General features: G+C 37.6%; 1 protein-coding gene across 5 annotated transcripts in view; it reads left to right on the top strand.

Moving 5' to 3' along the window:
* USP24 (ubiquitin specific peptidase 24) overlaps positions 1–20,660 on the top strand; it is a 64,283-nt gene that overhangs the window by 12,177 nt on the left and 31,446 nt on the right. For 3 of the 5 annotated variants that reach the window (XM_074598878.1, XM_074598879.1, XM_074598882.1), the window contains exons 2-26: positions 828–993; positions 1,966–2,033; positions 3,508–3,651; positions 4,162–4,284; positions 5,024–5,059; positions 5,645–5,710; positions 7,255–7,320; positions 8,286–8,360; positions 9,091–9,249; positions 10,565–10,679; positions 11,209–11,312; positions 12,508–12,615; positions 13,132–13,227; positions 13,342–13,503; positions 14,735–14,779; positions 15,371–15,478; positions 16,108–16,257; positions 16,954–17,085; positions 17,546–17,657; positions 17,902–17,978; positions 18,882–19,022; positions 19,175–19,228; positions 19,415–19,530; positions 20,183–20,249; positions 20,421–20,531. In XM_074598878.1, coding sequence (XP_074454979.1) covers positions 828–993; positions 1,966–2,033; positions 3,508–3,651; positions 4,162–4,284; positions 5,024–5,059; positions 5,645–5,710; positions 7,255–7,320; positions 8,286–8,360; positions 9,091–9,249; positions 10,565–10,679; positions 11,209–11,312; positions 12,508–12,615; positions 13,132–13,227; positions 13,342–13,503; positions 14,735–14,779; positions 15,371–15,478; positions 16,108–16,257; positions 16,954–17,085; positions 17,546–17,657; positions 17,902–17,978; positions 18,882–19,022; positions 19,175–19,228; positions 19,415–19,530; positions 20,183–20,249; positions 20,421–20,531 — 2,601 coding nt within the window. The remainder of the gene's footprint in view (positions 1–827; positions 994–1,965; positions 2,034–3,507; positions 3,652–4,161; positions 4,285–5,023; positions 5,060–5,644; positions 5,711–7,254; positions 7,321–8,285; positions 8,361–9,090; positions 9,250–10,564; positions 10,680–11,208; positions 11,313–12,507; positions 12,616–13,131; positions 13,228–13,341; positions 13,504–14,734; positions 14,780–15,370; positions 15,479–16,107; positions 16,258–16,953; positions 17,086–17,545; positions 17,658–17,901; positions 17,979–18,881; positions 19,023–19,174; positions 19,229–19,414; positions 19,531–20,182; positions 20,250–20,420; positions 20,532–20,660) is intronic. The other 2 variants (XM_074598881.1, XM_074598880.1) reach the window with 1 other exon arrangement.

The following is a 20,660-nucleotide window of genomic DNA, read 5'->3' as shown; positions in this document are numbered from 1 at the left end:
TGCGAGGTTAAAAAATAAACAAAAGAAAATAAATGGATAACTCTTCTACTCTTTCATTTGATGCTACTGAGGCAGTTACCTCATATGGCACTTAGCAAAGAACACGGGGCTAATTCTGTGTTCTGCCTGTACACAGAAATAGCTGCTGTTTAGTGGCACTAGCAAGGAAAACTGTAAAGCTTAGCTGCAGACATCTGCTTGCTTTTTCCCTGTTTGTCTTCCAGAACGTTTTCCAGTAACTCATTTTGACTTTGGGAGCAGGACAATTGTAGTTTCCTTGTTGGACGACTATATTTGAGATGTAAATTTTTCTTTAGAAAATTAGCTAGTAAAAAAAATAATCCTAATGTACTGGATTAGTGTCTTGTGCTTCTTAATGTGATGGGGTGAGAGGGTGATGAAATTGGCCTCCCTTAGAATAAACTATTCCTTATTCTGCAGCAGTTGTTGAACAGAGGATTAATATGCAGATCTGTGAAGATCAAGGTTTGTACTCTACAGTCTCACAGGGACTGGAAGTACTTATCACTTGGCTCTAGGATCTGATATGCTAAGGAACAAGATTTGCCACTTAAATAGGCAATTAGTTAGTGATTAGTTATGTAAACATAGTAGTTATCACCTACACGAAATACATAAAGGTATGTAATCCCTTCAAATTGAAATATTAAGTTCTGCTTTAGAAAAACACAAGCAGCCTCAGGGTTTTTGAGAATTTGACATGCTTGTTACAAGCACAGATGCTTTTCTGAAGCTGCTAAATCCTTTAAAGTGTCTAGGAGAGAGTGATAAAAATTGTTTCACTTGAACTTCCTTTTTATTCACAGAAAAATGATGAAAATGGGAATTGCTCCGGTGAAGGTATTGAGTTTCCAACAACTAACTTGTATGAACTGGAGAGCAGAGTTTTAACAGATCACTGGTCCATACCCTATAAGCGGGAAGAGTCTCTAGGCAAGTGCCTAATTGCATCCACATACCTAGCCAGACTAGGTAAGTTCTCTTTCTACCCATATAAAGATTATCTGTTCAAAGGATTTGGTAGACAGTATGGTGGGCAGTTGTGTCTTCCATATGAATCTTGCAGTTGTTAACTTAGCACCCTGCAGAATGATCACATCTCTGTGAAAGTGGTTAACAGTGAACTATTCTACCCAATGCTGTAAAAAGAATGTCAGTTTCTTTTTTTTTTTCTCTAAAGCAATTTGTTTACTTAAGGTTTTTTAAAATGGAGCACATGTTTCTTTATGTTCTAATGATTATAGGAATTACTGTTTTTCAGAGCTGAATTACTGACTCTTTCTTTCGTTGTGCTGGTTATTTTCCATTCGTAAAAACAAGCTGTCATCTAAATCCACGCTTGTATAACTGGTTGTTTTTCCCCAGCGAAATGCTTGTACTGCATTAGACCCGAATTTGACTTTTCTATATTCAGTACTTTGGCTGGGTTTAAGAGTGTTATGGAAGTGTCATACCCAACAACCGGTAAACAATAAAGAATGCAAGACAGTTACTCATCGTGCCTGATGGCAGACTAAACGGATGTTAGAATCTGTTGGAAGAATGGAAGTTGTTAGGTGGTTCTTGTTTGCTTCATTGTTTCTAACCTGTGTTAAAAGTGGGTTCTTAGAGTAGGTTTTGGGTGGAGGCTGTGAAGCATCAGAAGTGTTCTGAAGTTAGTGTAAGTTATATACTTTGAAGTAATAATTCTAGTGCTAATAATGCTTAAAGAACTTGTAAACCATGGAACATTGGGAAACTTCTTATTTCTAAAAGGCAAGTTCTCTTGACTCACCCCTTTTTGTGGCTGAAAAAGTATGCCAGTTATGAATGAACAGTGGCACATTTATTACTGCTGGTTTTCGTTGGTGTTCCCAAAAACTTGCAACAAATTCCCAGAGGTAATCTTAAAAAGTATTTTTTTTAAAAAAAATACTTCAAAAAAGCACTCTCCTTTCTGTAAAGGTCTTTCTGATTCTGACGAGAATTGCAAGAGATTTATGGACAGATGCATGCCTGAAGCATTTAAAAAGGTAAGCAGGTACAGTGGACCAATTCAATGTTTCTTTGTGGTGTTCATGGTGGAAATAGTGTTTTCTAATCCAGCCTTCAGAAGCTGTGGTAGCCACCGAGTGTTTCCTTAGATTAAAATCGTTATTTTACTAGATTAAAATCATAGATAGACTTACATTGAAATCATTTAAAGTCCTAGTTCTGCAACTCTGGCCAACTCTAGCACATAGCTTTTTTCTTTTTTTTTTCCTTTCCTAAATAAAGGGCGCTATAGTAATTAGTAGAACCTAAAGACAGGTTTAAAGACCCTTTGATACAGCCATTAATGGCAAGTTCAGAATCAGATTTCCTCTAACTCTCATCTTTCTGCTCCTTCTTTGAAAGGTTGCTAAATTCTTTCTTACCTCTTTGCATTCCGTTAAGAATTTGTCTTTCCCCTCAGTGCTTAATGCCTGATGTGCCTCTCTGGCTGTTCTTCTTCGGCTTACTGTGAATTTTCTCTACAGAGCTCCTGAAACCAATTTACTTTCCACTACTGTATCCATTTTGGTTTGCCCGGTTTTTAGACCATATGCATAAAATATATATGCACCTTTTAAAGAGCTACTCAGTCCTAATCTTAAAATACTGAGAATATAAGAATCTTTAAGGAAGATAGAAATTTAAGGGTAAAAAATTATTTTTTCATTTGGGTATTAGAGTAATAACCTTACATATAATGCTTTTAAATCACTTGGTATTTTTTCCATATTAAATAAACAGTGTAGATTGCTCCTCCAGAAGGATAATCTGTAGAAATCTAAGTTCAGGATGTGCTGAATTACAATACACTGAAATTCTTGCAAGAAACTCTATTGTTCCTTAAAATGGTACAAAAAGTAATTGTATTTAAAATATTAAGCTTTTTAACTGCTTACGTACAGACAGAGCTAGCAGAAATTAAATGAAGTTTGCAGATAGAAGCTTCATGTCCTTCATAAACTATCACGTTAGACCAGATTTAAAAAACACGTTTCAGTAGGTGGGAAAGCAGTGTTAAATACCTCTCTCCTCATGGTACACGTTCTTTGTTTTCTAATAGAAACTGCTCAAAAAGTGTGAATTGGTAAATGGTTATTAGAGCTGAATCAGTGCAGCTTTGTGGCACGCCTACTTGAAGATTTAATAGTTGTGGGTTCAATCTGCAAACTAATTAATTTCATATTAGTTGCTCTTTGCAAAGGTTACAGTCTTTACTAGTGCATGGAAATGGAAAACAGTTGGCTCTGCTACATTTTATTTTCTGTCATAAACTGATTTAAGGTGTTCTTCAATGAAATTACAAATTTAATTAACTCTTAAGCCACCAGTGCAGGAAGAGCATCTGAAAAACATGCCAGACAGTGGCAGACAGCACACTCTAAGGAAGCATTTGCTCTGAAAACAGGCTCAGGGGTTGATAAATTTCTCTTGCTTTGTGATTGTGTTAAAAAAAGAAATTTTTTTTTTTTTCAGCTGTTGACATCCAGTGCTGTTCACAAGTGGGGAACTGAAATCCATGAAGGAATATACAACATGCTTATGCTGCTAGTGGACCTGGTTGCAGAAAGAGTAAAACAAGACCCTATTCCTGTTGGCCTGCTTGGTGTACTTACAATGGTATTTGACTCTTTGATGCAGTTTCTAATATTTGGGTATTTGTCATTTCATATTTATGCTGCTGCTGCTTTTTCTAACTATTTAAGTTGTAAAATATCATCTTACAACCTGCAGCCATTGCTTCCTGCGGATTTTTAACATCCAGTATGTAATTGATAAAGGGGCGAGTGCTTTTTAAAGGTCTTGAAAACTAGCACGCTCAAAAAAAGAAATAAATATCTGCTGTCACTTCACCATTTATTTTTTAAAACTGGTACTTCGAGTTCATCTCCCCCTTTTTACGGATATCTGGCTCACATGGGTATTGGATATGTCTATACAGAATGGAAGCTTCAGAACGCTTTATACAGCAAGAACTGAGAGGCAGGAGCAGGAGTCTTCTGTTAAACTTTATTTTTTTGCTAAATCTTTAACTGTCAAGTGCTCAACTGAACAAGTCAGACATTATCAAGATAAGTTTTGAGACTGGCGTAAGCCATGTTGTTCATTGCCATGGGCTTTTCTTTCAAGGCATTTAACCCCGACAATGAGTATCATTTCAAGAATCGAATGAAGGTATGCCAGAGAAACTGGGCAGAAGTCTTCGGGGAGGGGAACATGCATGCTGTCTCGCCCATATCCACTTTTCAGAAGGTGAGCATGGCCATGCCCTAAAACCTGTTTTTAGGGTAGATGTGTTTGTTTCAGAAAAGATTGTTTGATCAGTAGGTATTTATAACTCAAGGAAGTTTAAATGTGTCACCAAGAATTACAGCAAATAGATCTTCAGTATATGTTGGTCTGTGTGTTTGGCTATTGAGTGTGAAATGACCAGGATAAGTCAAAGTGTACAGTTCTAGCAGAGAATTCATACTTGTCTGACAGACAAGGATAGGATATCTTCAGGTCAGACACGCTGGCAAGGAGGCAGTTTTTGAAGTTTGCATTGTCTTGTCGCAGTTGTTCCAGATGGGTGGGTCTAAAAAAGGGCCTTGGTGGTGTTGATCTCTCCTTCAGGAAACAAGTTTGTGGCAGTAGAAAGAAAATTCTATGTCTACTGCTTTGGTAAAGGTTCTTTAGTAACGTTCCATGCTGCTAATGTGCTATAAATATAGTTGCTCGTGAGTCAGCAGCCACAGTGCGTACTGTTGCCGCAGCACATGGTCAGTGATGTCAAGCAGAGTCCAAAAAAGGATGATGCTAATGAGAACCTCCCAGAGCTTGGTAAAGGAGCTGTTATGAACACCTTGCTGTTTTCTTTGAAGTAACAGTGCACGCATTTGGGGTGTGGGTTAATGGGCTGAATGTGTCTGTCCAAATCTCTGTTTCAGAAGATGAACATTTAGCATTGATTGTTGCAGCTACTAACTTGTTAATATTTTAATTGTTCAAGGAACCTCATGGGTGGCTGGTGGATCTGGTAAACAGGGTAGGTAAATGTAAACCAAGCAGAATTGTTATTTGTTATTTGAATTCACTGGGCTTCAGAGATAATTTCTTCTCCTCCCCCTCCCCCCCAATTTGTTTTTCCACTCTTCACTTTTGTGACAACCACAAAGAAAATACTTTCAGATTTTAATCCTGCCTACGTGTAGGGAAGGGGCCTTGCTAAATAAATCTTACTGAGTTGCTGCCCTTCTCCCTTGAGCACCTTTACCCAAGCATGATAGCTGTGACTAGAGAAGTCAAGAGCTCAGCTTAGGCTGCCATGCTGTTTCCCAGTCAGACATGCTGGGCTCTTGCTATATGTTGGTCTCGCTTTCTTCCCTGTATCCGTTTTTACCTAACACAGAGTTTCTAGCTTGATGTTTAAAATGGTACCAGGTATAATTGCATTCCCCACCGTGCCCCTGAATTCCCATGAAAACATAAAGCTTACGTTGAATGTCGTGTTCCACGGTAAAGGATACTTGTTGGCATCCCAGCAACTCTCAAGGGAGTATTTTCTATAATAACTTATTTAAAAGATAAAATACTGTAGTTCACTAACGTAATACTGATTATTTTATTTCAGTTTGCAGAGTTGGGTGGATTTTCAGCAATTCAGTCCAAACTCAATTCAGAAGATATTGAACTTGGGGTAAGCTCATGCACTGTCACGAGAGTTCTCCCTTTCCATTACACACTTCATGCAGAACCAGTAGCGTCCCTCTTACCTTTGCTTTGGTACCAGAGCAACATTCCCACTGAGCCCTGGAAAAGTGCAGTCAGACTGGAGGTCAAATGAGGTTGTGAATTAGAATCCTGACTCAAAAGCTTTTGAGACATCACAGAAAAGAGGAAGCGTTAGTGTGCCTCTCTGGCTAACATTCAGCCTTCCAGTTAGATATCAATCCAGTCTAGTTTGACTGTAAATTCACAAGTATGTCCCTGGTTTTCTGTTTACTTCAGCTGTAGCTGCATTTAGCTGCAAGTGAATTGACTTCTGTCATTTATTAGAGAAATCATTGTTTAAGAAACAAAAAATCCTTAGGAAAACAGACACTGTCTAATCCTAAGCAACTTTTCAAGAGCTTTGTCTAAAAACTGACTCATTCAACAGTTCTAAACTGTTTTTGGTGACGAAGATTGTTTAGTTTTAGCTTCCTAAGTTATATCCAGGAGACTTCATAATCTTCCAAGGTTTGAAGAATAAGGAGGCTAAGGGAAAACTATGTCATTTACTATCTTGTCCCTCAATATAAAATCAGTCTGCTTTCAGTGAAATGCCATTTGGAGATAATTCAACTTCTTTTCTTGGAGTATTGATATTTGCTGCTTTATAAAGAGATAGGTTCATGTGCGAGCATGACAGAAGAATAAGGAAACTCGATGTAAATCCTGATACTGCAATAGAAATTTTTGCTTTCTTTAATGAGTAATAACGGCTTGTTTGAAGAAGCAGACTTAGAAAGGAAGTCTGGTTCATCATCACTTAATTTAGGCCTTTGGTTGCAGTGATGCACACTCAATTTCACAATTCTTGGTCCAGTATGAGAAGAAACCGATTTTTAGTATTATTTATTGGCAAACAAAAGTCTTTATACATTTAATTTCTTGATGATAGATATCACTTGAAAATCATAGAAAAGCTTGCATATATAAGCCCAAATATAGTTTGGGTAGTATAGGTATATAGTGTGAGTATAAAGTAAAAATAATAAAAAAGTCATGCATTGAAGAGATCTTGACACGTATATGACACATTTACAAAAGCTTTCTCCCACTTAATGCTTTGGGGAAGAAATTTACCATATGGCTTTAACCTCAAGTCTTGCATCACACTTCTCATTTCTGAAGAAAGCAACCAAAATGTGATGTGTCTGTTTACTTCTGTGACTGAAACAGGATTAGGCAGAGAAGACTAAGCAGAATGATGAGAGGATCAAGACTAGTGAAAACTGGGAAGGCATTTTTTATTTCAGGCAAAAATATCTAACACGTACTGTATGCCGTAGAGTAAATCTCTTTCCTGAACCATGCGTTGTTCTAAAGGAGATGCACACCAAAATCAATTTGTAGCAAATGACTGGAAATTATCATATGAGATAAATACTTATCTTCATTTTGCCTTTTAAGATATAATCACTAGCTCTGAAAAGATCTCTTACATGTGCATCTAAATACTTGCTGTATTTCTTTCAGGCAATCTCTGCATTAGTTCAACCATTTGGAGTTTGTGCAGAATATCTTAACTCTTCCGTAGTACAGGTAAAATGCTGTTGTTATAAGTTCTTTTTAACAAATAGAAAAGCCTTGAAACATGATTGTAGTAGTTTTCTCAAATTCAGATGTAGTCCTCTGTGTTAAAGTAGATCTTGGGCAGTCTGGTATCAGAAAGACAACTACATGAAAACCTGTTCTTTTTACCGTAGGAATTTGAAAAACCAGAGGACTGAAAATTAGTTTACAACTGTTTTGGTGTGAAACTGGTGACTAATTCAAAAAGCCTTTAAAAGTCACTTTGCATAAAGTACAAGAATCATTTTGAGCATCCTGAGGGTGATGGATAGAGGGCTCAGGCAATGTTCAGATTAATTTTCTAAGCACGGTGATCTGTAGTCATTTGTCTACATCTGCAACAGTGAGAAGCTTTGCGGCTGCCATTAGTAAGCTTCATCAGTCTAAAGCATGTGGGAAAAGAATCTAGCTTGATGGATGGATTTTGTTTTAAAGTCGAGCTTTGTGACTGAGGTCAAGCACATGGATATGAGAGTTTACACTGGAAAGAAATTGTGATACAGGAAAAAAAAATTCACCGTGTCATATTTGTACATGCAAATATACCCCAGGCTTCACACCTACACTCACTAACAAAAACTACTGATTTAATAAGTGACTGAAAGTCTTTATTTGAAGTGGAGGTAGTTTAGAAGCCACTGGGAGTCAGAGAGGCATATGCATCTAGTAAGGGATGCTTTTTGAACAATTTCTTTCTTTTTTTAAAAAAAAGCCTGTATTATGGTGGTCTGAAATGGCTTCTTGCTCTCATTGCTTCTTTTTAGGGATGTACATAGCAGGATCGTTTTATGTAAGTTGTAGGTGTTGCTTTACATCTAAGATAATTGTGAGCTTTCAGCTATGTATTTCACTTCGCTGCAGCCAGATCTTCTGAGTAATGTAATTGATTTCAGGAAACATAAAATGATTGTCATGCCTTTTCTCACATTCTTCAGCCCATGCTGGATCCAATCATTCATAAAATGATTAAATATGTACAGAATGTAGAAGAGAAGGACTTGAAAGACAAGGTAATGTTTTATATATTAAATATTTAGGAAGAATTTACTGTGTGTCTTGGAAATGCTGGCAATGTAGACTTGAACAATAGTTTTATTTTCACTGGCAAAAATCCAGCCTGTTCTGAATGACATAGTACAAAATACATTTACCTAATTCCATTCGATACCCTTTTCAGTAAATATCTGATGTCATGATGGTTTTTAAAATATTTTGCTACTGTTGCTATCGAATATGGTTTTGTTGGTCCCCTTCCGAAGTGTACAGAATGCTCCCTTCTCTAACTGACTTGAAGGTGCTTACTATCCGCAGTCTGTTAAATTCGTCTAACTTGTGTACATACAACAGTTGCATTAGCTGTTTGCTTCTGAGAATTTGGTAAGTGTTAATAAAATGGCCGTGTAACTTGTGACTGCTTCCTGTGTTACCCAGAAGTGTTGACTTTTTACTTAGACTTAAATTGTTAATTGTAAACTGGAAAGTATGCATAGTTTGTGTGACTACAGAGGACCAATTTAGTGTACCAAATCTGTAGCAGGAGAGTCTACTTTAATCAAAAGTTTTGTTGTCTTAGAATTTCTAGTGTACAAGTAATACTTTCAGATGTACGTGGTGCTGCATTTCATAGATTAAACACTCTGTATTGGGTCACTAAACCTACTCTTTGTGAATCACTGAAGCCTTAAACAGAATAGCAACACTTCTATTTGTCCCTTTTTTTGTGTGTTTTGTTTTAAACAGAGACTAGTCAGTATCCCCGAACTCTTGTCTGGTATCAAACTGCTGTGTATGCGCTTCCAACCTGATTTGGTAACTGCGGTAGATGACTTACGGCTGGACATTCTCTTGCGCATGTTAAAATCTCCTCACTTCAGTGCAAAAATGAATTCCCTCAAAGAAGTAGGTTTGCTTTTCGTGTGTGCGTGTGTGTACATGTGCGTGCGCGTAGGTGCGATGGGTTGTTAGGAAGTCATTGAAACCACAAACTTAAAAAAGAGGTGGTGCAGTATTTCCTGACAAATTATGTTGCCTTAGCAAAAGCTCAGTTTGTAATAAATACCAAAACAAGTTAATATGACAAGAGTTGTTTGTAACATTAGTAGCCACTGCAAGGACCGCGGCCTCCCAAGTAGAAAACAACTAGGCGTAGCTTGAACCTTTTCTAAGAACTGCAATTTCAGATCGATTTATAAGCAATGGTCTATCCTCTTCATTGAATATTCACTCTGAGATAACCCTGATAATGCAGAGCATCTTATGGGATATCCCTTTTCTTTCCTGTCATTGAGAGAAATGGGGAAAAAAACCCAAACGGGACTTAATCGTAGATTGATGTCTCAGTCCAGTTAGATCATTACACTATATAATTGTATTTTTTTTTATTTTGGTTGTACATGGACAATGTAGTAGCACCTAGGAGCTGAAGTTTATGGACCAGGGCTCTTTATGCTAAAATTTTATATCTAAGTAGAAGAAAACAGTTTATTTGTCATGGGAGTTGTGTTTCAAATATAGAGTTGTTCATTCATCTCTTCCTTCCAGAACTTGTACAATTCAATGTCCCAAAAAAAGGCATTTTTTTAGTATGCAGACATCGTAAGGTGTTTTAGAGTCCCTCTTTTGTGCTTTCTGCTTCTTTTATTTATGGGAAAATTGAGGTGTTAAACCTCATTGTTGTTTGGTTCTTAACCATAAATGCCATGTATCCTTGGTGAAGTTATAAAAGTGTGACTTTTGAAGGCCTTAGCAGAAATGTACTCTTCCTCCCTAGAGTGAGGAGCCTGTATCAGTTCCGTATTGGATAAAAAATAGGACACTGATTTGAGTGTAACAAGCAGAAGCCTGAGATAACCTACTTCTGGTATATATGTAGAAATATACCTGGCAGCACAGGCCAGCTTTTTTGTGTCACAGTGGGAATAAGAATCTACTGCATCAGCAACTGATGACAGGGAGGTGTTTCTGGTTAGAAATTTGCCTTTAAACAGCTTGTTAAAAAAAACAAAAACAAAAACCAAAAGCCCACCAAACAAACAAAAAAAACCCAAACCACCAAAACAACAACAACAAAAAAAACCCCAACCGCCACCTGTGCTCAGAATAATTCAGGATTCGCACTTAAACTTCACAGTAAGCCTTTTGAATAGATTTCATTGTGTGCGTGTATAATGCATGTGGGAATCATTGTTAGAATTTCACATTTTGCAATTTCTAGGTAACAAAATTAATAGAAGACAGCACTGTATCCAAGTCAGTGAAGAATGCAATAGATACAGACAGGTTACTAAATTGGCTAGTAGAAAATTCTGTCCTGTCAATTGCTCTAGAAGGTAAGCACTTTCACGAAGACTTTTGTCATGCGCTTTGAATGTCTTTAAATTAAAAATTTTGTCTGTCCTTTTCGATATGTTTTAATGGAACGTTATTATAAAGGAGTTCAAGGTTTTTATTGTCTTCAAAATAGAGTAAGAAAAACCCGCAAATTCTGCTGCTGTCATCTAGTCCTCTATTTGACACCTGTGCAGATGTCTTCTGCTGTACCGGGGGTTTTTACTCTCAGTTTATCTTTGTATATTCTTAGCCGCTAGAGAAGAGAGAAAAGAGATCTTGGGTTTTTTCCCAAGTAGTAAGACCCTATAGGTGTGAACTGCTATCAGATGTATGAAGTGAAACAAAATAAAATTGTCAGGAGCCTTTTCTTTTTCTTTGAACTGCTAGATTTGTCTGTAACACTAAAGAAAGAATTTTCAAATGGAGTTAACTGTTCTTACTCCTTTTAAGAGAGCTTGTTCATTCTTACGCGTTTAATGTATCTAATAATGTTTTAAATATATTAATTTAGTTGCCTTTGTTTCATAGGTAATATAGACCAAGCGCAATACTGTGATCGTATAAAGGGAATTATTGAACTGCTGGGCAGTAAATTATCCTTAGACGAGCTCACTAAAATTTGGAGAATTCAGGTAAGCAACCAGGACTAGGCAGGTGCTTTTAGACTGTCTTACAAAAGCAGACATTCTAGTGGTGGGATTTTTCAGTTTATAATATAGGCATCTCTTTATTGCAAAGTGGAGGTGTTGAGGTTTTAACGGTATAATTAATGCGAAGGCATTCTACTACTTCTTCCTTTACCGTTTAAAATCAAGTGTTCTGGCAATTTCTTGTAACACAGCTGTTAAATCTTATGATGCAGTTCAGTTCTTTGCAATAAGTGTTAAGGGGCTGCAAAAATATTTTACTTGGAATAAGAAGTTGTCAGCCTGAAATAGGTAATAGAGTGTTTGTCTAGACCAAAGACTATGCCTAAGGATATTAATTTTCATGGCTGAAGGTATAAATTTGAATGCAGCTCACAGTGTGACTTTAAAGAGAGTGAGCTCAAATTGTATGAATTCCCATTTAACTTCCGGTACACACATATAATTGAATGACAAGTCATCTTTTCACATTCACTTTATGTATATTCAGCGTATTGCTGTGTAGGAAAGGTTTGACTGCCTAATGCAAATGACATGTGGAAATTTTGACCAGAAACATAATCTTCCACTGCAGGAAATCATTTTCTTCTCTGTCCAAATGTTGAAATTTTAGACTAAACTCATTGGACGCTGTCGGCTCTGCAGTATGTGCAGGCATGGTAGCAAGTCTTGCGTGTTTAGTAGAGCTGAAGTATGATTCTAGCTTGCTCACTTTTATTCTTTAATAAAATGCAGTATGTCCTCCCGTCTTCTGGCTGCTGTTACCATGGTGCTCCCATCAGTGTGGGAGGAGATTTTGTATTGCTCACTTCTGAGTAAAGCCTTAAAGAGTGTCAGAGATGGAGCACCACACACGTGAACTTCACCAAGCAGTACAAGTGTTGATGTTTGTATTGCTGGCACCACACCTTACAGTGCTATGGGCCGTTGCAGCATCCTCAAGCTGCCGTAATAACAGCAGACTAACTTGTTCTTCCCTGCTTTAGAATTACTTCCAAAGACCTCCCTGCCAGTAAAATGAGAAGCAGAGACAGTTATTCTTACCTCGTGTTTCTAACATGTCAAAGGCTGATATTCTTTCTCATTAGTACGAATAGTAGGATAATGCTTAGGTAAAAGTTATTCTTTATCCTATTTGGGATAAAGACCTACCTTCATGTGTTGTCCTTCCTCTTTTCAGTCAGGACAATCCTCCACTGTGATTGAAAACATACATACCATTATTGCTGCAGCTGCTGTGAAGTTTAGCTCAGATCAACTCAATCATTTATTTGTCCTAATCCAAAAGGTAAGTTTTCACATGAATTTACATTCCTTAGGAAGAGAATTGATGAGATGTACTTGTGCATTCAGCCTACCAAAAGGCAAATGCCTTGAATACGTTTATGTTTTCTCTATAAAAATATAAATATAAAATTGGCTATAAAATAACACTTTTAATACTGGAGTGGTGGGGTTTGTTTTTGTTTTGTTTTTTTTTTTTGTTAATCCAAAAGCTACTGGTTCTCCTAATTGACTTAGATTTTAAGTACATTATATAGGCAGTGCAAAGGTGCTTTAAAGTGAGATTTTTATTATTCTATTTAATCTCTTCTAGTTTATATTTGAAAAAGAGTTGAGCAAATTAGCACTGTTAACTCCAGTAACAAAAATAAGGAAGTATGGATTGTGAAAACATACTTGTTTGTATTTTGATTTTCCTGCAGTAAAACAATTGCAGGTTGTATTTTTGTGTACACTTGAGACTTAACAGACTGACAGTGCTTGCTGCTGTAATAGTGAATGTTATTTCTTTGCCACACAGAGCTGGGAGACAGAGAGCGATAGAGTGCGGCAGAAGCTGTTGAGCTTGATAGGGCGCATTGGTCGAGAAGCACGAGTGGAGACAACCACTGGGAAGGCATGTGAATGCAAAATAAAATCTCTTTTTTTTTTTCTTGTTGCTTTCTTAAACGTAGAGTTGCTCGTCTCTGTACTTCCTAGGTCCTAACTAATCTTGCACTACTTTGTCTAGGTGCTGGAGGTACTTTGGGAGCTGGCTCATCTTCCAACATTACCATGTAGTCTTATTCAGCAGGCCTTGGAGGAACATCTGACAATCCTCAGTGATGCCTATGCAGTGAAAGAGGCAATCAAAAGAAGCTACATAATCAAATGCATAGAGGATATTAAGAGGGTTGGTTTACTATTTTATCTTCTCCAAAATAAACTGTTATCTAGCCTTGTTGTTGCCCTTTCTTTCAAGATGCACAAATTGTGTGTCCCATCTGTAAGTTCTTACCTTGGGGAGTCCACGAGAGGGGTAGGCTTTGTGTGAGCCATTTGTTGACCATGAGACTCATAGTAAGTCTCTTGCCTTTGTTTTAAGCAAATTTTCAGCACAAGGAGTGATCAGTTTATGGGAAACTACCAGGATGGGCCCAAGGTTAGAATTTGCAAATGGAACCACTGTAAAGGTATGTCAGTGTTTTAACTGTCCCTTTCATGTGAAAGCCTAGATTAGTTTTCTTTGAGTTAAGCATGTGTTCTGGCATGGCCGTTAAGTCTCAAAATGCAAATTGATATTGTGGTAGTTTTGTATTTAAATAAAATATTTAAACCCTTGTAATCTAACATGAAGAAGCCATTCCTGCAGCTGCCTGTGCTAAGGTGTTTCCTGGCAGCAGCAGAGATGTGCATGGCGTAAAGGACTGCTCATGCTCTATCCCACACTGTTCACATAGCGGGCAGTTTTTCTTGAGGTCTGCAGGAATGCTCCTGTTTTCTTTTTTTCAGTCTGAAGTATACCCGTAAATAAAGGAAAAGGCTTGTACTTTTTTCATTCATCTATTTCATGGTAAATTAAGTTTTGTCTGTGTGCAGCACCTGTTGAGGATTTTAATTGTTTAGGAGGCATAGTGTGTTGGTGCTTGATAGTGATCACACTTTTTGTGTGTGTGTGTGTGTGTTTATGAATACAGATTTCAAACTTTGTGTTCTCAACCTCTGTAAAACTTGCAGTCTTTTCTTTTGGATCTTCTACCATCCTTTCCTTTTCTTGCATTCTTTTTAATTACGTTCTGGCAAGGGCCTTAGCAGAGGTGCTGCAGTGGGGAATACTAAAGGAAAGCTGTCATTGTAGGCTGGAGGGGATTGGGGTAACCATACAGCAGGTGTTTTAAAAATACATCATTTTCTTATTTCCCTTCATTGGGGGAAATGAAGACGTAAACTGGGAGGGAATGTAATATTAAGGCAGTATTCTCAAATGCATGAGGGAGTCTTCAGTAGGGAGCTCTCTGTTACGGGCAGGTTACTTTAATCTCTCTAAGTGTGTAGGTGGTATTGGTTGTTGTCAGTATTTAAACCAGACATCACTTCTCTGAACAAGCAACCTCAGTACTGGTTTGTGTGGTCAAACTTTACAGAAAATGAAGCCTCCCAGAAAAGTGATGAGCAGTTCTAACAATGAGGTAGGAGGGTTATTCTTTGTAGGTTCTCTTTCAAAATGCGGCTTAAGTATCCTTTGCTTCCTATCAGAGGGCTCCTTGCAGCACCAATCAGAAATTTCTTCTTACCTCTTAACCCTCATAGTATTTCAGGTTCATTCTTCTATTATTCTTGCTTTAGCAATAAGTAACATCATTTGACTGGATTTGCCCTTTGATGACCTAACAGGCCTGCTTATCTCCTGTAATTGAGGACGGTGGTGGTTATCATCTCTCCCTGGTGCAACTGAGTTCTTTTTGTCTACTTAATTTGCATGTTCTCTAGCAGGGAGGTGGTACTTTGGGCTTAATGATTAAGGATAGCAAAATGGCATATGTGTGTGTCAAAGGACTTCTAGTAGAAAGCCAAGAAGGGCACCTTGAGTGTATTTGGAAAGGGACCAGGAACAAGTAACTGAAGCCTTCACAGCTAGTAGCTGTTGTTTTCGAACAGCAGCGTTAATAGAAATCATTAGGCTTCTAGAAGTCTAAGAGGAAAGTTAATCTGTTGTTGAGCGTGTATGCCTGTGTAATTGTTTTTACCTTTCCTTTTTTACCTTACTTTTTTACTACTAGTCATCCCAGCACAATAATCCTCAATTTGTGTGGGTGGTGCCAGCATTACGTCAGCTCCATGAAATCACACGTTCGTTTATTAAGCAAACTTACCAAAAGCAAGACAAGGTAAGATTATATGTTGAGATGATTTTTGAAGTCCTTGTTACGTCTGCTTGGCTCTGCTTCTGTAGAACATGGAAGTTTGCATTTAGAAGTGAAAAGGGAAAAAAACTCAAAAATACTTTGACAAGTAGAGTTTAGTGATGTAGCATAAACAAACCATTCAGGTAGATCTGCTGTGTTGTGTGCTGTCCATTTGCGTGTGCATGTATAAATATGTATAAATCTGTTTCCTGCGTCAGGAATAATTTGTTCTATTCTGAGCTTTTTGTAGAATAATTAACAGGCATGAGTCTGGTTAGAAATGAACAATGGCTAATGTTTAAACCAGCTGCTTTGTAATTCAGTTGTCATTGATTCTTGGAAAACAGACTAAAATACCAGCAAGCCACATGTGTTATACAGTGGCTGAGTGGAGGTGTGGAACTTGGCTTGTAATCTGCAGCGTGTGTATTCCAGCTTTGGATGCCTGGAAGAGAGCGAGATGACTCTTGGTGGGGGGGGAGTGGTGATGTTACTCCTTTTGATAAGAAACACATCTGTAGAGGAGCAGACTGCTGTGTGCACATGCCTGTTTAGGTATTTTCTTAAAAACCTCTTTCCTCAATGTTTTGTTCTGGTTTTTTTTTGCCAAGAGCATTATTCAAGATTTAAAGAAAAACTTTGAAATAGTGAAGCTGGTGACAGGAAGCTTAATATCATGCCACCGTTTGGCTGCATCGGTAGCAGGTCCAGGAGGGCTTGTCGGAGCAACACTAGTGGACGGCCGATACACTTACCGGGAGGTACTGAAACCTGAATTTCCTACTACCCTGGGTTTTTGAAAACATGGTGTAGTGTATCACTGACCGAGTTGCGTAAGATTAGGTGATGTTTCATTTTTGGAATTCACTGGTATGTATATTGTCTGGTGAATAATTACACTAGTTTTTGTTTATAGTTCTGGCACTTCTCTATTACGGCATGTTGTAGCCTTGCTACTGTATCATAGAGCAAGGGTGGGCAAGCATGACAATCTACAAGTTTCTTAGCAAAGTCTTTAATTGCTCGAGAGCTAGATATTCGCACCCCAGGACCTCCGGTCTCCAAGCTTACGCAGCTTCCAGCTTCTCCACCAGCTTCAGTTCAACTACGCTTGTAGAGACCATACCTTTGAATTTGGTGTGAAGGTTTTGATAATTATTTTTTCCACGGTTGCTGTGACTTAGTAACTAGTGTCAAATAATATAAATATCAGGAAAGTAATAGCAAATCCAAGGGGACTTCAATGTTCCGTTTTAGAAAGGTAATTAAAAAGAAATAATGTTAAAAAATTGTGTAAAATAGAAATAAAATCTCGCTGCAGAAACAACTTCAGTTTTCCAGGCTTTGCAAAGCGTACTGTTACTTAACAACTGAGTTTGCAAAAAATAAAGAATGCTCAGAGTTCTTGTTGCAGAAAGAAAAGTCTTAAGCTTGAGTTTTTGTTTTCTCTTTCTCAGTATTTGGAGGCACATCTAAAATTTTTGGCATTTTTTCTGCAAGAAGCCACCCTTTATTTGGGCTGGAATCGTGCCCGGGAGATCTGGGAATGCCTTGTAACTGGCCAGGATGTTTGTGAGTTAGATCGAGAGGTAAGAAAAACTTGAAAAGTTGGTGTCTGTGGTTGCAGAATGAATCTTAATGGATCATAAATAGCACGTGTATTTGTTGAGACATGTGAAACTTAAGTAGCAAACACAAACGAGTAACACTTTTTAACATTAAATTTGACTGAAGGAGGGATTTTGGCCAGGAGACTAGTTGCAGGTGTATGGATGCTGGTTTGAAAAGGGGTACGTGCAGGTTTGCAGTGTCATAAAAGAGACAGTCAGCATTATCTGGGTGAAAGATGACTATGAAGTCCTCTAATGCTGCGATACAGCCTGTATAATGTGTGAGGTTACTGGGAGATTAGATTTTGAACCTCTTGCTGTAGATGAAACTTCCGTAAGATGAGTTACTGGAGTATTTGACGTAGTTTGCCAGTGCTGCATAAAACTAAGATATTTGCCGTGACAACAGCGTAAAAATATATCTGCCTTTCATTCACAGATGTGCTTTGAGTGGTTCACAAAAGGACAGCATGATCTAGAGAGTGATGTACAGCAACAGCTCTTCAAAGAGAAAATTCTTAAACTAGAGTCATATGAAATTACTATGAATGGTAAGAAAATGGCTTTGGTCAACAGATTTGTTTTTTAAATATATACCAGAATTTTGCTTCCTAAGCCTTCAAATTAAATATGCAAACAGTTCTGTAAGTCAATATTATAAACAGCTCACTTTGAGTTTTAGTGGTTGTAGAGGGAAAAGGTTTTCTCCTGTATTTGATATCTTCATTTTTTTCAGAAAAGCAGAGAAACTTAGCCTGACATGAATAAAAAGCTTGCACCTTTTTTCACTTTCAGGTTTTAGTTTATTTAAGACTTTCTTCGAAAATGTGAACCTGTGTGACCATCGACTGAAGAGGCAGGGAACTCAGCTGGTGAGTGTTCTGGCAAGTTCATTCTCGTGTGCTACCTGTGGCCTCTTGGGGATGGGAGGAGGTGAGACAAGGATTCTTTAGCAGCTGTTTGACACGGTCATGTTTGTATTAACATGCAGATCGTCCTTCTAGCATTAACACTGTTCAATTCTGAAGCTCCAACACCAGAATTATGACAGTTAAAATTCAGCAATTGGTAGCTGGCAGCTGGTGTATGTAACTTCTAAAACTTTGCAGGAGGAATGAGTGGACTACTTTTTACTTAATGATAATGAATTCTAGTGTGCATTTCTTCCTTTTCCCTATCATGGAAATATTCCTTATTTATATTTATTTTTATTTTTATTTACAAGAGATTTAGGCTTATCATATGCAAATTCTAACCTACAATAATTTTTAACTCTATGATCCTTCAATGTTTTTGTTAAATGAAAGGTTATATGTTAAGTAGTTTTACATAGGCATTTTAGATCTTTATCACAGAGACTTAACTTACTTCAAACGGGTAGTTTTTTTGCCAAGTATCGTAGTAAGTTTTGCGACGGCTTATTATGTGGTTAATTACCATGTTGACCTTTGTGAACCAAATTCCATTCCCAATTAAATTTCTCGGTGCTTTTGAAGTTTTTCCTTTTTCAGTTGGCTTGACTGAGAGTGTTCTTTGGAACTCGTTTACCCACCTGTAAACGAATCTTTTTTTTTTTCTTGTATAAATATACAAATCCACAGCTACTGATTGCACTTTGCCCTGTGCCAAAGCTTGGCAGCGTGTTGGAAAAGAAAGTTTACAAGATTCAGTCAAAAGATGCTTTTCCAGCAGATGGAAGACTTTTGTTCCCGAGGTTCAACTCGCTATTGTGTAAGAAATCCAGTCATGTTTTACTGTTGTTCTTTCTTGCATAGAGTGTAGAAAAACTGGAATTAATAGGAATGGATTTCATTTGGAAGATTGCAATGGAGTCACCTGATGAAGAAATTGCCAATGAAGCTATTCAATTGATAATAAACTACAGCTATATTAATCTAACTCCTAGATTGAAAAAGGTGGGTATATATTTGTACATGAAAGCGCTTTGGCATGCATAGAGCCTTGATACTCTGCATGTTAAAATGTGTAATTTGCTGGGTTCTGTCAGTTTGAGTAATTCCCATGATTTTGGTTTAAGTTGTAATTCATTTGTACATTTTATCTTTAGGATTCTGTGTCACTGCACAAGAAATTCATTGCTGATTGCTACACACGATTAGAGGTAAAGGACAATTTTTAATTGTTCTTGTACCTACATCCTTTTTCAGTTTTGTATCTTAGAATTAGGATGATACTACTACAATAATTCTATTTAAAGAAAAAATTTCTTTCCACAAATATTTCTTGTTCACCAGGACATACTAATAGACTGTGTAAACCAGCACTTTTACTCTGCTTTGTATTTTAGGCAGCCAGCTCTGCACTCGGTGGTCCAACGTTAACACATGCTGTTACAAGAGCTACAAAAATGCTTACAGCAACTGCTATGCCTACGGTAGCAACATCAGTTCAGTCTCCTTACAGGTAGGCCTGCCTTTAAAAGAATAAATATGACAGTAAACGTTTTCTCCCAGCTGCTTCCCACATGATTTTGAGTGCTTATTAAAATTCGTAGTATTGGTAGTTGTATATTCTGGTGGTTTCTCAATTGAATATTCCAATTACAATGCAATTTGAGTTCCAAACAGACTTTGAAAAACCTGTCTTTTAAAAAACAAACAAACAAAAACAACCAACGCCCACCCTCCAACCCCCCCAAAACCATGCAAACAAAAAAAAAAACCACCCACAAAGAAAACCGCAATTAACAGCCTATTAATCATGTAATATTTCTGGGGCAGCAGGGTTTGGGTTTGGTTTTTTGGGTTTTTTTAATTGAGAGAGAAAAGGATGGGTTTTCATCCTCTAGCTTAACTTGCTCATACCTGAACGTGTGTAGCTTAAGTATTTGAGTGCAGGGTGGGACCTTTAGAAACATGAAGCTTCTTCTGAAGCTGGCTACACCTCAAGCAGTATTACGCAAGCTTCTTGGCCTGTTTTCCCAGTTAATTTCAACTGAATTAACTCCAAGTTTAAGGAGTTATTTTTGAAGGCAGCTAATGCATGGTAGTTACCCATGGGCGCTGAAAATTAATCTCTGAGACAAGTTACTTTTGTTTTCAATGTTTATCTCTAGGTCAACTAAACTTGTCATAATTGAGAGACTGCTGCTGTTGGCAGAGCGTTACGTGATAACAATAGAGGTAAGATACGTAACTTTTTACTAGGCAAGGTTAAGGACACAACTTCCAGTATTATTAAAAACAGTACAAGTTATTTAAACCCACGCAATTCTAGCAACTTGGTTACATACCATCATAGAAATGTCTTTGTTTTCAAGGGTGGTATTTACTGACATCATTCTCTTCCTGTAGGACCTTTACTCTGTTCCCCGAACTATTCTACCTCATGGTGCTTCTTTCCATGGACATCTTTTAACACTGAATGTTACGTACGAGTCTACCAAAGATACCTTCACCATAGAGGTATGTGTGTCATGTGGTGTTGATCATGTAGGTACTCTTGGGTTTTCCGATGCCTGGACTGAACAGAGTTAGCTGGTTTTAGGGACTCCAGTCAACTTGAAAACTCTATTTGAAAATATTAAAAGTGTG

Source organism: Larus michahellis, chromosome 8 (genome assembly GCF_964199755.1).
Source record: "Larus michahellis chromosome 8, bLarMic1.1, whole genome shotgun sequence".
NCBI classification, from domain to species: Eukaryota; Metazoa; Chordata; class Aves; order Charadriiformes; family Laridae; genus Larus; species Larus michahellis.
The sequence above is the reverse complement of the archived record's forward strand: the minus strand, read 5'-3'. Positions and strand labels throughout refer to the sequence as shown.